Consider the following 13787-nt stretch of genomic DNA (forward strand, 5'->3'; position numbering starts at 1 on the left):
TTATGACAAAAAAAATAATAAAGGGCCCTCCTAACAGAACCGATGCTTGATTGTAGACATCAAGAGCCCATGAGTAGGTAATTTGCCTCTCACATACAATCCCTATGAGTCAACCTTTGCGCGTATCTTTCTATTTTTAAAACACCACGAGTTCTTCGGCTCTGCACGCACTTTTGGAATGGCCAATCAGAATAAAGAGTTACTGTCAAACGTAGACAAAAAGAGCAAAAACAATGAATGCAAATTGTTCGAATTGGTGTAAATTGATGTAAATCCAAATCTCCTGCTGAAGGGTTAGTTCTAAAAATAGAAAGATACGCGCAAAGGAAGACTCAAGGATATGGTGCATAGGAAGGCTCCCACTCATGGCTTCTGTAGACACAGATTGTTTGATACAAAGGAAAAGCAAGAAGTTCAACCATAATGCAAGATCTTTAACCTCTGAATCTCTACTACTTAGCTACCAGCCAAACCCGCCAGAGCACATAGACGTCAAGATTACTAACAAGGGGAAACCGGTACTCAGTTTGAACAAGGCATCAATTGTGTGTGGAAGCCCTTATAATGGTGAGTTAAAGCCTTGACGTTTCACTGTCGGACGGTTGCAAACGTAAACGTCAATTGCCGGGAATCAGGAGCAAACAAAGGAGCATTGTAGGCTGGCCAATGATACGTTTCGAGTTTAGGATGTGTTACGGCTCCGTTCACTCTCCAGCCTTTCACTCTTGAACCCAACCTGCTTAAAGCGTACCTAAACTCAAATATTTCTTGTCTAAAATATTGATCTCCCCACCTAAAGCAAACATGTTTTACCATTTTTACCTTTTATCTGCCGGGGAAGACGCGCAAAGTTTTCAAAACTAGCAGTAATTAATTTGGACTCTCGACCGTGATATGAGCTGAGAGGCATTGGTCACCATTGTTACACAGAAACACAAACCGCTTTACAATGCAAAATTTCTTTGAATACAGGAATGCAAAGAAGTTTGTGACGTAAAATGTAATTTGTGACAGTCGGTATTGGCATAAATTGATATTTTGCCGACACGGAGCAGAGATCTGGGTGCGAGCGTCGTTCGCGTGGGCTCATGGGTAGTACGTTTGTATAAAAAGGAGGCGGTTGGGAAACTTGTGTCATTCTACGGTAAGCTTCGCCACCGCCTTTTCTCGCTTTGGGTTTATTGTTATTGTGTATTTAGCCTTATCTGGTTTGTTTTTAGATTTACCTATAAAACCCCGAAGGTAGTGCCACTGCATTTGGTCGGGGGTACAATGTCCCTATTTTTCCTAACAAGAGGTTTTTTGGGGGTTTACGTGTCCGGCTCTGGCACATGTAGGTTGTTACTGGATGCAATCTCTTGGGCCTGGCTGACCAACGCGCCCATGCCTCTACCTTTGTGTGTGTTTGGTTGTGTAGTGAAGGCAAAATATCGAGAATAGACCCATGGCTCTCAAATCGCGGTCGTGGCTCCAAATTATGCCAAGTTTACGTGGCTTGCATAGTACAGAAAAAGCGAAATTCTGCGTAACAATGGTGACATATGTTTGCACTGGATGGGACACTTATATTGGGAACGAAAAATATTTGAGTTTAGGTGCAATCTAAGTCTTAAACTGTGATTATATGTACTGCAGCTTACCATTTATCGTGCAACCCAGTGTAGGCGAAGTATAACTAAGATTATCTCCCGAAAATGAATGCATGAAACAAGCGGGTGAAAAAACACCATCCTTTTGGCTGTTGATAACCTGCAAATTAAAACAGGAGGTTGCTCAATTCTCTGGTCAATTCATTGGTGGGAGGCGAGTGCTCTCATTACTACGTCAGCCCTGGCACCCAAGCCCTGCGTGACATGTACACCAATAAGCTCAAATTAATTCATTAAGAGTGGTCCTACTTTCCGGAACCTTGCTGTAAATCTATGATCTACATATATCTTCCCGGTCAAACGTAACATAACACAGGAATTTTTCCGTAAAACACCTACCCTTCGGAGAGATCTGTGCGTATTTTTTCCAAACTTTCCAAGATATTCGGCTTCACTAGGTAACTCTGGCGGAAGCCTCATTATGGGAAACTGTGAATGCACGAGTTCTTGTAATTGGTAGGAGTCCCATTGAGCTACAAACACGTAGACTGGAGCGGATAAATGTTTGAAAACTGTGTTAAAGCAAGGAAAAAAAGGGCAAAAGTTAAAGTGTTCCTAAATTTCTTCACGCGCAAGCTCAAATGATTAGAGGAAGATACTGACAACAGTGTACAGTGACACGAGGATATGAGGTAAGAAAGCGAATCCTTGTTCCCTAGAGCGGTTTTCAATTGAGTGTCAAAAGTAATTAGCAAATTGCTTTGGTTTTGCATTACTTCACTCAGTGATTGGCTCAAAGTTCTCGCGCCACTTTTCAACCTATCAGAACTGAAACCAAAACCAAAACCAAAACCAATCGTGGCTCGCGCGTGCACATTTTCCCGCGCTTTTTTGTCGGCTACATGTAATTACTTCGAGTTTTGATTGGTTTACTGGATTGTCTCCGTCCTTTTTGATTGGCCAAAGTAATTACTTTGGTTTTGGTTTTACGACCCTCGATTGAAATTCGCTCTATCATAATTATTTGAAACTAATTTTACATTGCGCCCATACTGAGGCCCTCCCAGGAGTTTTGGGGAAGAAGAGAACATGGTTAATTTGAACAGGGGAACAGGGGAACAATGTCAAAATATTTCGGGGAACGAAAAGAATTTAAAACAATTTTAGGGATAAAAAAAAAAGTAATTTGGGGAACAAGGGAACACAGGAGGTAGGCTGTTATATTTTGTGCTAATAAAACTACAATACTCGTCACATTTGTTGGAACACCCATCCCCGTTTCCCCCTTCCTCCAATGTTGATTTCCACAACTACTAGTAGTCGCCCGAAAAATTCTCACACAACATTGAATTGGGGGGAGGGGGATGTGGTATAAGCTACGATCTCGTAACGCGATGATTCTGGACCATTCGCTAAGTGTTCCAACTAAATATATCTAGTATTGTAGCATATTATGCTACTAGCAGTGCCCATTTTTTACCCAAATTGTGCTTAAAAATTATGCTCGTTTTCTCAAATAATGCCATTTGTTCGTAAAATTATTCCTTTTGCAAAATGAGCGAAACATGTCCAAAAAATGAATCACGATCGTGTAGCGAAACGTTTTTGGTGTCACAAGCTCCCCTTTTATTGTATTTTACTTACTTACGGTCTCTGGCTATGTTTGCTGGTTCTGGTGTGGTCTCCAAACAAGGGCATACGCCATTTCAACCTCGTTCCCAGGGTCTCTCATCTTAACACCTGGGGCGAGCGAGGAGAGACCCTGGTAGGGTCTGGTCACGTGTCTCCCAGAATCTGGGAGATGACAATTTATCCAATAAAGGGAGGGGCGGCTTAGTAAGAATTTTGTCTTTACTGAGACTACGGGAGTGCGGAATTTGTTGTCACCAAACAAACCAAGTTTCACGTGCTGCGGTATGTGAACATATGTTCTTCTGCGGCTATGTCCGGCGATAATAGTTTGCAAACGCCGAAGAAAACGTATACATTGTCTGTCATAAGTTGCTGTAGATTGTGCGGTTCAGTCAAAGACGTTTTACATTGTAAAAATCTGTTCAAGAAGGCCACTGAAGAATTGCTCGCCTTAGCCGAGGCTGTGTTTGGAGGAACTTTACAACGCCATGAATTAAGGTCACAAACGCGACAAATTCCTTGTTTAAAGAGGACCCCTCCCTAGTGTTTTCAATTGTCACGAAAGCACGTGACCAGACCCTACCAGGGTCTCTCCTCGCTCGAGAGACCCTGGGAACGAGGTTGACGCCATTTTTGCAAAATTGAAAATGAGAGATACTGGGACCAACACCATCTAGCTACTTCCGGTTCCCGTCATCTCGTGCCAGACTGCCAGCCTCCTAAGGAGGCACTCTCTCCGTTACTAAACCGCGAATGCGACATTGAACAAAAATGGTCTCAGGCTTATCAATATATACCGATTATGCTAGCAGTGCTACGTTTTGAAAATCAGCAAAAATATGCTAGTTTCCCCAAATTATGCCAAAAATTATGCTAGCACAATCTATAAAAGCCTAGCATTCTATAAAAGCCTCCATTCTGTCGCGGTTACTTTCATCTGTTGATCCCGTGACCGCGCGGATCACTTCCACAATAACTGACCAATAAGACGTCGACCTTGAAATAACCGCGCAATTTCACACACCAAGCAGTAAAAGGTTAAGAAAAAAAAAAAAAAACCATTCGAAATTTCACGTTAGATTACGACAAGAAATCTAAGGTTTCCATTAGTCAAAAAACTTCCAAGTGAATGAAACAACGTTTTCCAATTGGCTGCCCCAAACCACACGCCAAACCAAACTTTCTTCACAGTAGGAAAGGACCACACGAACATTGTTGACCACACGGTTGTACAAATGATGTTCTGGAAGTTCAGATCAACCTCGTCAGGTATACCCCAAAATACTGAAATTTTATGTCGTAATATTGTTCTTCCGTTCATTTATTTGGAAATTACCAGATCTTTTAGTCGAATGGAAAGCACCTGGGCACGACAACCGGAAACACGTATTCGCCGCGGAAGACTCTGCTATTTTTCCCGCGTATTTGTCACGTGACTACGTAGTATTTAACCAAGCACATGTGCAATTTTTGCTTTGGGCTGTAATTTTTCATATTCTACACTCTAATCTAAAAATATGACCATTTTAATCATCAATGACGTTTTCTTGATTTTACAGGTTATGAAAGAAAGCAAGGACACGATTGAACGACGTCTTTGAAATGGCTCAATCGAATGTTTTCGTCCATGTTTGGCCACGACACGGAGTTCAGTAAGCTTAAATTTTTTTGGTTTATGTAGCTTTGAGTGACTCGTTTTCGCTTCCTGTAAAACAATGTGTTCTTTGTATTTTTAGCAATCTTTTGTTATCTTCATTTTGGTTGGTAATACTATACAATTTTGCTTAATAGTAAAATTTAGTTGCCAGCGGAGAGACAGGTTATTGTTCTTGCCAAACAACATGGCCACAATGACGTCACATGGAAACCAGCAATTGATTCCACCAATCTGTAACCGAAAACCTCAAAAAAAATCTTGCAGTTGCACTCAGCGTAACTGCCGACATGTACGCTTGTTACCTTGTTCAACTTTAAGAGCATACCTAATTCCCCATATAAACAAGCCTCTGCCTTGGGCATGTTAGCTCGACATGATTCATCCACAAATCCTCCCCACAACTTGTGAAACATCTGTATGGATAGGAAATTGAACGTGTTTAGGTGAGGTGATTAAAAATAATGGTTAAAATAAATTACTGGTGAATTGTGAACATTTTTCTCGCACAGAATTAGCTCCATTGGCAAAGGGTCATCCCACACATGGGCTCATCCTCATGTAAAAAACCAGGGAAACTCTCGGATGATGTAACACAAATAAAGCAAATGAAGAAGAAAAAGCTTGAAAACAACCATGTTTACCCAAACATGGGCAACGAAAACAGAAGAAATGTTGAAGGTTTTCACACTGAGTATAACCCCAGACAACAACAACAACATGGAAATGTCCACAAATGATTGATGCCGCAAAAAAGGAAGACCTTCACAAAATAACCATCACTTACATATCCTAAGACTTTGAAGAAATATGGAGGGCCTGCATCTGATGTTTCCCCAAAGTTAGGATAGAGAGTAAACCATCCACCGTCATTGTATCCTCTAATCTGGAAAGCAACGTAAAAAATTATTGCAAGAGCAACAAAATGAATGCTGCCGCTTTGCATATGGTGCAAGTACATATGCAATGTTTGCAGACATGCTCTCTTTACCTCAGCAGGTTTTACAAGCTTTTGTATGAAGTCAATATTTGCCAGCATTCCTAGACCACCAGAAGAAGCACCACCAAACAGGATCTGCAAGAAGAGAGTAATACTAATTAAAACTGTAAGTGATACTTTTCTCATTTTCAGGTGTATGACAACTACAGACTGCAGACTGCCAACAAATAGTGCTGATAAACAGTTTTTAAGTCTAAGAACCAATTTCAAGTAACGTTGATAAACAGTATTTTAAGTCTAAACACCCATTTTAAAACGGTTAGCTTTCAATAACTGCGAGTTAGGCTTAGTCTGCAGTCTACAGTCTACAGTTTGCAGCCTGTAAATTTTGAGCCGTAAAGGGTCAATATTATTCACAGATGATTTTCAAGAGGAAAGTGCGAGAGCCTCAAGATAAAACTGACTTGTATTTCAAAGAACTGCCTTCCTTTTAATATATGACTTACAACATTGTTTTCAAGTAGAGCTTGCTGTTTTGTTGATGAAAGCCTAGTGATGATTTGACCAACCAACCAAACCAGTTGTGAAGTGACTGATTCAAGCTTAAAATACTACATTCACTAAAGAAACACAATGGTATGATTGTAAGCCCAATTAAAGCCAAGATCAAGCACTTAATCTAGATGTGTAGTTAACCTGCACTGGTTTGTAAATAGAGCAGATAAGCAGTGAGGTGAAATACATGTAGTTTCTAGTATCACCATAATAATGACTAATGTGAAAAAAAAGACATTACTTAACCAGTAAGCAATAGGTGGTGCTTAACAATACAGCTGAAGAATGAACTGCCCTCGTAAAGGCGAGAACTTTAAAATGATTAGCACAACATTAATGACAGCACATGCCACATACCCTTATCCCTTGTCTGTTAATGTCGTAATCTTCGATAAGCTGCAAAAACACTGCCTTGACAATAAAATGACCATACATATTCATCCCATGGCCATTCTTGGCTTTTCCTCTTCTACCAACAAATACATCCCCACTGAAAATGAAGTCAAGGTATAACAACAAGACCTTTGCAACACATTGCATAGACACTATAAAGGATGTATTGCTCAAACGGCAAGGTTAACTTGTGGTCAAAAGGAGGTGCTAATAGATCATTAAATTTTGAAAGGTACCCTTCAACATTGTATGGTGGTTACATGGTGTCAGAAGGTTCTGGTCTGTGTAGAGAGAAGGCCAGCTATGATTGGGGGTTCCCTTGAATCATTAAAGGGAAAATGTCAACCATTAATAGACAACGAAAAAATGGAAGCTATGTCCACCATCTTGATAACAGTCATTCACTGTAAGCTCTGGTTTCTAACCCTTCACTCTTTTTTATTTCTGTCTTGAAAGGAATTTTTTAGCTGCCTTAAAGCAAAGTTGACAGCAAAGCCCTTGCAATGTAAAACTGTCTCTTTGACATGAAACTGATTTGTGATTTTCCCTAATCCATCATCTACAGTGAAGAAATCCTTATAATTTCATTGATTCCTCTAGGTTTGCAATTTAAAGCACAATGCGTAAGGTAATTTTTTTTGTGGCTGTCACTGACATGTTATTTTGAGGACAGGAGACTTGTGAAAACTGAAGCACATACATGGGCAGAAGCTGGAGTATACATTATAGAATGTGACTGTTTTGTGCAGAGGTAGCCATTGAGGGTAGAAGTTTGACGCTGAAAGTTTGGCATCATACTTTGGTTGCTTTCTCTATGTTAGTCTTTGGTTTTTTTCCCAGAGAGTTGGGTACAAGACTTTCTGATTAGTTTGCACTAGAATATGGCCTTTGCCTCTGAAACTGTTAAATCGCTGATTGAGCTACTTTTTGGGTGATGGTTCTGAGATCACTTTGCCCTGCTCCACATGGGAGAAGGACAACAACTCTGTTTGTTGAACCCATTATCTTTCTTGGGGGCATCACTTTTCCAGATGTCCCAGCAGACTCAGCCAAAGGCAATCTTAGCCAGTGAATTAAAGAGCTCTCTGTATTAAACTATAACTCCTTCAGCAATGGTTCATACATCTAGATCACTTTGTTCTTCAGATAAATAATTAATACATGAATGCTGTGAGTGCAAAGTTACCTGCAATATGGCACAAACACTTTATTCCAAGATGAGAACATTGGATTCTCTCCTGGATCATTAGAAGCAACAAATGTTCCTGTCAAATAATCAGAGTAATTTTGTGAGGAGCCAAATGATCCTCGAGACCTATCCAAACATGAATCGTATGTCCCACATGATCCTCCTGCTTGAAGCTGCACAACCCAGTGCTTGGAATATGGATTGCGGCTAAGGTAAAACACAGCCTCTGAACCATCTGAAAATGATAAACAAAATAATACTTGAAACAGGAGCTGAGGAAGTAAATTTGTGTGTATATAGACTACAGGTAGCAGAACACTGCTTGTGGCCAACTTTGCCTGAAAACCCCTAGTGTGAAGACTGTCTGTGTCTAGTGACTGTTTAACATGGAATAAACTAAAATAACATACTTGTAAGACAACAATGTAATTATACATTTTCTCCTTTATTTTTAATAAGCCAACCAACCAAATAGTATAAATAAGTAACAAGTCACTTTCACAAAAATTAAAATTTAACATTGACACCGAGAAAAAAAAAACCTTTTGGAAGGAGACCAAAACGTGATGAGAACCTAGACCATACTTGTGTAAATATTGGTTTGTAGTAAAAACCGTCTGGTGTCAAGATGGGAAACTGATTGAGTTTCCAGATTGATTATATGACCGACATCCGAGATAATAAACCGCTGAGATCTGGATGACTTTTCAAGCTGTTGTTTGAATAGGATAAATTGTTTAAAGGGCTCGGCTAACAAGTCATCCAGAAAGCTAAACGCATTCTCAACAGTCAGGATTGAATTGCGCGGAATTTTGATGGGATATTGATGAACAGCGCGCAAAGATTGACAAAATGTTTGTTTACACTCTTTATATTCAGGATAAAATCCATTAAACCGGATGGCCGCAAATTGAAAAGTTTAAAATTGCCAGAAATCTTCAAAGAACAAATTCCGACAATTTGCAACTCTCGCGGCAGACAATAGAGGATTGCGGAGGCAGGGCTCTGTAGTGCTCGAATCAGTGCAATATATATTATTGAATGAAACATTCACAACGGCCAATAGTGATGCATTTTATGAAAGAATTAGTCGACTATTCGATCGAAAAATTTTAAACGGAAGAGACGACCCCAAAATAGGTCAAAATACTGAGACAAAGCATGCGGATGCATGATATCTTTAAAGTTTTGCCGCACTGGCATTAATTAGTTAGGAAGAACAAAAAGCTCGCTGAAAAATCCCTGCCTCTCACACTCAAATCGCGTGTAGCGTGGAAATGTGATGTAAAAAAATGTGAACGATTGATCATTTCTGCCCTTGAATGGCTTTGACCTAACGCGTGTTACCTATCGTTCGAATAAACATGAGGGCTCGCTCTTCGCACTTTCCGATCAAAACAATTTATTTTGAAGCTCTGGTGTTCCTCTTTTGAACAAAACATTAGCTGGATACCCCTCCAGGCATTCTCAATTATAAATGTCTGTACAAAATGGAAGTAAGCCTCCCTGCCAAAAAGAAAATACTGTATTTTATGAATTGCCTCTGCAGTATATTCAAAGGGAAAGGCGCCCCAAAGATTTTAAAAGTTCGACTCCTGGTCGTAGGTGAAATATCGGTGAAATACACTCACGTACACTCACGGCCGTTCATATTTGACTCAGAAATTCAAATGAAAGCTAGCACCAACACGTCACATGTAATTAAACTTCTGAATCTCACCTAAACATAAAGCCTTTCTGTTCACTGCATCCCGAATAATCGTCCGCTTTAGGTTGTACTTGTATTTTCTCCGGAGTCGTCGACGACTTAACTCCCGGCGTGCTCTGAGCTGAGTATTTGGTAAACTGTCTCTCAAGCTATCGAGTTTGAAGGGTCTCCCGTAAGGTTGGAGGCTAGCCACAAATCCAAAGTCCTGCCATACTCCCACCCAACAACTTACTGCCAGCCAGAAAATAAGCAGTGATCCCTCGTAGCGCATGACAGAAGACCTTGTTTTCTCGAAGTGTAGAATAGATCCCTTGTTGGTGATGATATCAAACTGAGCAAGTCTCGAATGAGCTTTGGTCACAGGCTGTGTTGTAAATTGTCGATTCGTGAAGTCTCCACGTTAGGCTTGCTGCGGTTTTGAAGAGGTTTAACAACAAGGTTAAGAGATTTACAACACCAAGTAAAATTCAAGAGTACTTTAAGTCTACATAATGTGTGACAATAAGCTGGATTCCTTTCCACATGTGCGTTTCATTTAAGATGAAGAGACGGATTGGCAGCGTTTCTGACGACAGTATACAAGTAATCAGTGTCACGAAGTTAAAGGATTTTCTGACGTGTTCTGGAAGTTGAGCTATGATCAGAAGTGAAATCTAAGCCACAGTGTCTCCGTAAGTGGTTGCACATGTTTCGGAAAAAAAAACTGTAAACACAAGAGGAAAAAGCGCTCTTAAAGCGTGACGTCAAAGGAGTTCATTTAATTGCTAATTATTATCAACTCTTGATAATAATAGATAATTGCCAATGGGGGAACGCGACTCCTTAACAAACTTTTTATGTTTTATTGAACCCTTATATATTTCGAGGACATGGCAATTTTGGACAATTTTGGACAATTTTTTACTTTTTATACAGTGTAACCGGCTTCATCGATCAAAATATTAGAGACCTCCAACTGTTTCCCGAATATTTAATATGTTATAAGTGGCGCTCAAATGCGTCTACTTTCTCCTGTTGTTCTTTCGTTTTGATGAACACTAGCATTGGCATACACCAATTAAAGGAAAAAACGCGCAACAAGAACAAAAGAACAAAATAAGACCTGAAAACTGATGAAAGTGAGGGAGTGAAATCTCCGCTAGCCCAAGGACTGTATATAGTCACGCGAATTCAAGAATCGATCAAGAAGAACGGAGAGTAGCCTGCATACCTATTTCACTGACATTGGACACTTCCCCTGAATTCAAATTAAATTTCTACAGGGACCATCCATGATGAATCTAGATGTTACTGACTGTTGTTTTGGGTACAGTTTCACAAATGCTGTGTTACTGGGATTCCTTCTTTCGTTATATATTGCGCGTGACGTGCCCCGCAACGCGTAGGAGCGTTCAGACTTTAGACATAAGAAATGAAAACATACATTAGGAAATAATAATAACAATGAAAATATTATCGCTCTGACTCTTACCATTAATACATGAGCGTTTGTATGCGAAACATAAGCAAAACTTCACTTAATTCGAGTGTTCATGTTAGCAGATGCCATTCTGGAAACAACGGCGGGTAGTGAATAAATTTTGAACCTATTGTCATCAATAACAGGTAAAATAGTGTCAACTCCGATATATTGTTTCCTAAGAAGCAATTTAAATCTTGAGAAGCTAGATCAACAAGTTGTCTTTACCTTTCAAGTTCATAAACTAAATATGACTTCCGGTTAGAGATTCCCTGATCCGATGGTATTTCGTATACTTTTCGTGAGCCGAAAACGATGTTGAACTATTTGGGAGTGACCGAGACAGGTAGTTGATTCAATTCTCACCTTTGTATTGATTTTTCTCGCACAAAGTGCAATGCTCACGCAATCGGTGAGCAAGCAGAATATTCACAGTCAAAACTGAGGAGGCTCTTCGAATCCGTGTAGCTGGCAAGGGTGGTCTTAGCCTACAATGTAGCTTATCGTGAAACATAACTCCACCCATTCCAAAAGGTTCAATCCGTCGTGCTTGGCAGACATGCGGCGTCGAGCAGTTCGTTGAGTGCTAAAACAAATGTTTGCCTTTCCATGGAAAAATCTCATTGGCCTCTGCGCGTAATACAATGGATAAGGGTTCAAAGTTTTAACAGTGCATATGTGATTTGATCTTTCATTCTGGTATAACTGCATGCATCTTCATTTTCACAACGGTAAAAAATTATGCCAGTTCCACGATGCTCACATCCGCCAACGACAATAGCTTTTTCAGTCGTAAACTGAAACACATCGATGAATTCCGTATGTGTCGTTATTAGTACCACATAATAGACCTATGTGTTTCCTTGTGGGTTATACTACACCTTCCTCATTTTCGGCCCAAAGGTGTTGGTCATTATGGATGGAGTAATTTTTGTTAATCATCGAGAAGAGTACTCCACCTTTATTGGGTTGAGCAAGTTATACCACGGGGAGCTCAATGTATCTCTACCTGTTTACAGCGATTTTGCACATTCCGAGGTCCTATAAAAATTTGACCTTCAAGAGCATGGTTGTATTGTCAAATGAGAATAGCATTAAACGTATCGGGTAACCGAAAGTAATCGAATCATTATTTGCATATTGACCGTCGTGAAAAAAGGAGTTCGAGAAGACGTCAAGACCAAGTCTATGAAATCAGTAAACAACTGATTAAACAGTTTTAAAAAAGGATGTTCGTCCTCTATTTCTCGCACCAATACGTACCTGAATGATCTGAGCGGAAACCGTTATTAAACTGAACTATTTAGGAACTAATAACAAAATCAACACCAAGATTAGACAAAGATGTTTTAAGCACACGACGCAGCATTCACCACTTGTTTCGACAGACTGAGTTTAACGTGTGTTGAAATTGTTCATATCCCTGGATTTACTCTTCTTCGATCGTTTCAAGTATCTCACAGTAGCATACAGATTTCAAGTTATTGAAGGTTATGCGTATTTTTGGTCATTGGACAGTATTTTATCTTTGGTGAATACTTGAAGTACTGACCATACTATGCGTGTTCTTGCTTACACTGGCAATTGAAATCAGTCAAATGGCGTCTTAAGCAAACTGCAACATCTTCAGATTTTCCCATTTGTACTCGGCCGATAAAGTGATTTACGCTTATTACACACCTGAAGATCTATTCACCTAACAGCCTTTGCGGACTTCGTTGCTGCGTGACTCTTACCATGGCGAAGAATGGCGGTTGCACATCAGAAACACCTTTTTTTTAAAGAATTGTAATATCACATTCTTTGTCATACACTTTACAAGCGCTCTCTGTGTTAACTCGGAAACAGGAAGAAACCGCCGCCTTTATCCACCGCTTCAGTAAGAGCAAACACTCAAATGCAAATAGAGTACACACGCAACTTTTGGGGTATGTGGACTATTGAGATTTCATTGGTTCGGTTTCTTTGCCCTCGGGTCAACAAAGTCACTCATAATTGCTAAAAAGGACTTCTGAATCGAATGTCTTGGAGCAAGCGAAAAACACCGACTTGTAAATCACACCGAGCATTACAAAAACAAGGTGCCACTATTTGGCTAGTAGGTTTTACATCCAATTCTTAGAATGGTTAAAAAAGAAAATCATATTTTATCGTCTTTGATCCATGTTTAAGAAGTTAGAAAACAAATTAGGAAACACATTCAGGTGAGGTCGACCGTTATCTAAGTTATTAGATCTCGGCGGGGAGTACAGGAAAGCTTCGCTTTTTAATGAAAAACATTAATCAAAGCTCGTAATAGTATTTGCAATGATATTTTCCAATAGTAAGTTATTGTTTTCGATAAAACCGCAGGCCATCGTAGTCAATTGAATAGTGATTCCAAATATTTTTCTCGGTTTTCTAACCGTTCTCTACAGGGCGAACCTTTTGTTTTCCGAAGTTTTATTAGTTCAACTTCTTCAAATCATGACAATATCACTTTTTAAATTTTTAAGAGTTCTCGGCCCATAGCAAAAGTGTTCACTACGAACACGTTGCCTGCACGCAGGCCCTCCGTGCGTGGAATGTCGCGCGGTCAACAGGAGGGGAATTGGAGCGAGCGAGGAAATTCGCTTCGATATATCAGTATTCATGCATGGCTACGAGGCTTATTTCACGGCTCAGTTCT

The 13787-nt window shown here is 39.9% G+C and overlaps 1 protein-coding gene across 6 annotated transcripts in view; it reads right to left on the minus strand.

Moving 5' to 3' along the window:
- Positions 1-13048, minus strand: part of LOC137993386 (uncharacterized) — a 15712-nt gene extending 2664 nt beyond the window's left edge. The window contains exons 1-9 of one of the 6 annotated variants that reach the window (XM_068839207.1): positions 12800-13048; positions 9673-10069; positions 7950-8187; positions 6728-6860; positions 5867-5950; positions 5663-5761; positions 5204-5291; positions 1989-2161; positions 1641-1749 (exon numbers count right to left, since the gene is read on the minus strand). In XM_068839207.1, coding sequence (XP_068695308.1) covers positions 1641-1749; positions 1989-2161; positions 5204-5291; positions 5663-5761; positions 5867-5950; positions 6728-6860; positions 7950-8187; positions 9673-9931 — 1183 coding nt within the window. In that variant the 5' untranslated portion in view covers positions 9932-10069; positions 12800-13048. The other 5 variants (XM_068839209.1, XM_068839208.1, XM_068839210.1 and 2 more) reach the window with 5 other exon arrangements.
- Between the last annotated feature and the right edge of the window lie 739 nt (positions 13049-13787).

Source organism: Montipora foliosa, chromosome 2 (genome assembly GCF_036669935.1).
Source record: "Montipora foliosa isolate CH-2021 chromosome 2, ASM3666993v2, whole genome shotgun sequence".
NCBI lineage: Eukaryota > Metazoa > Cnidaria > Anthozoa > Scleractinia > Acroporidae > Montipora > Montipora foliosa.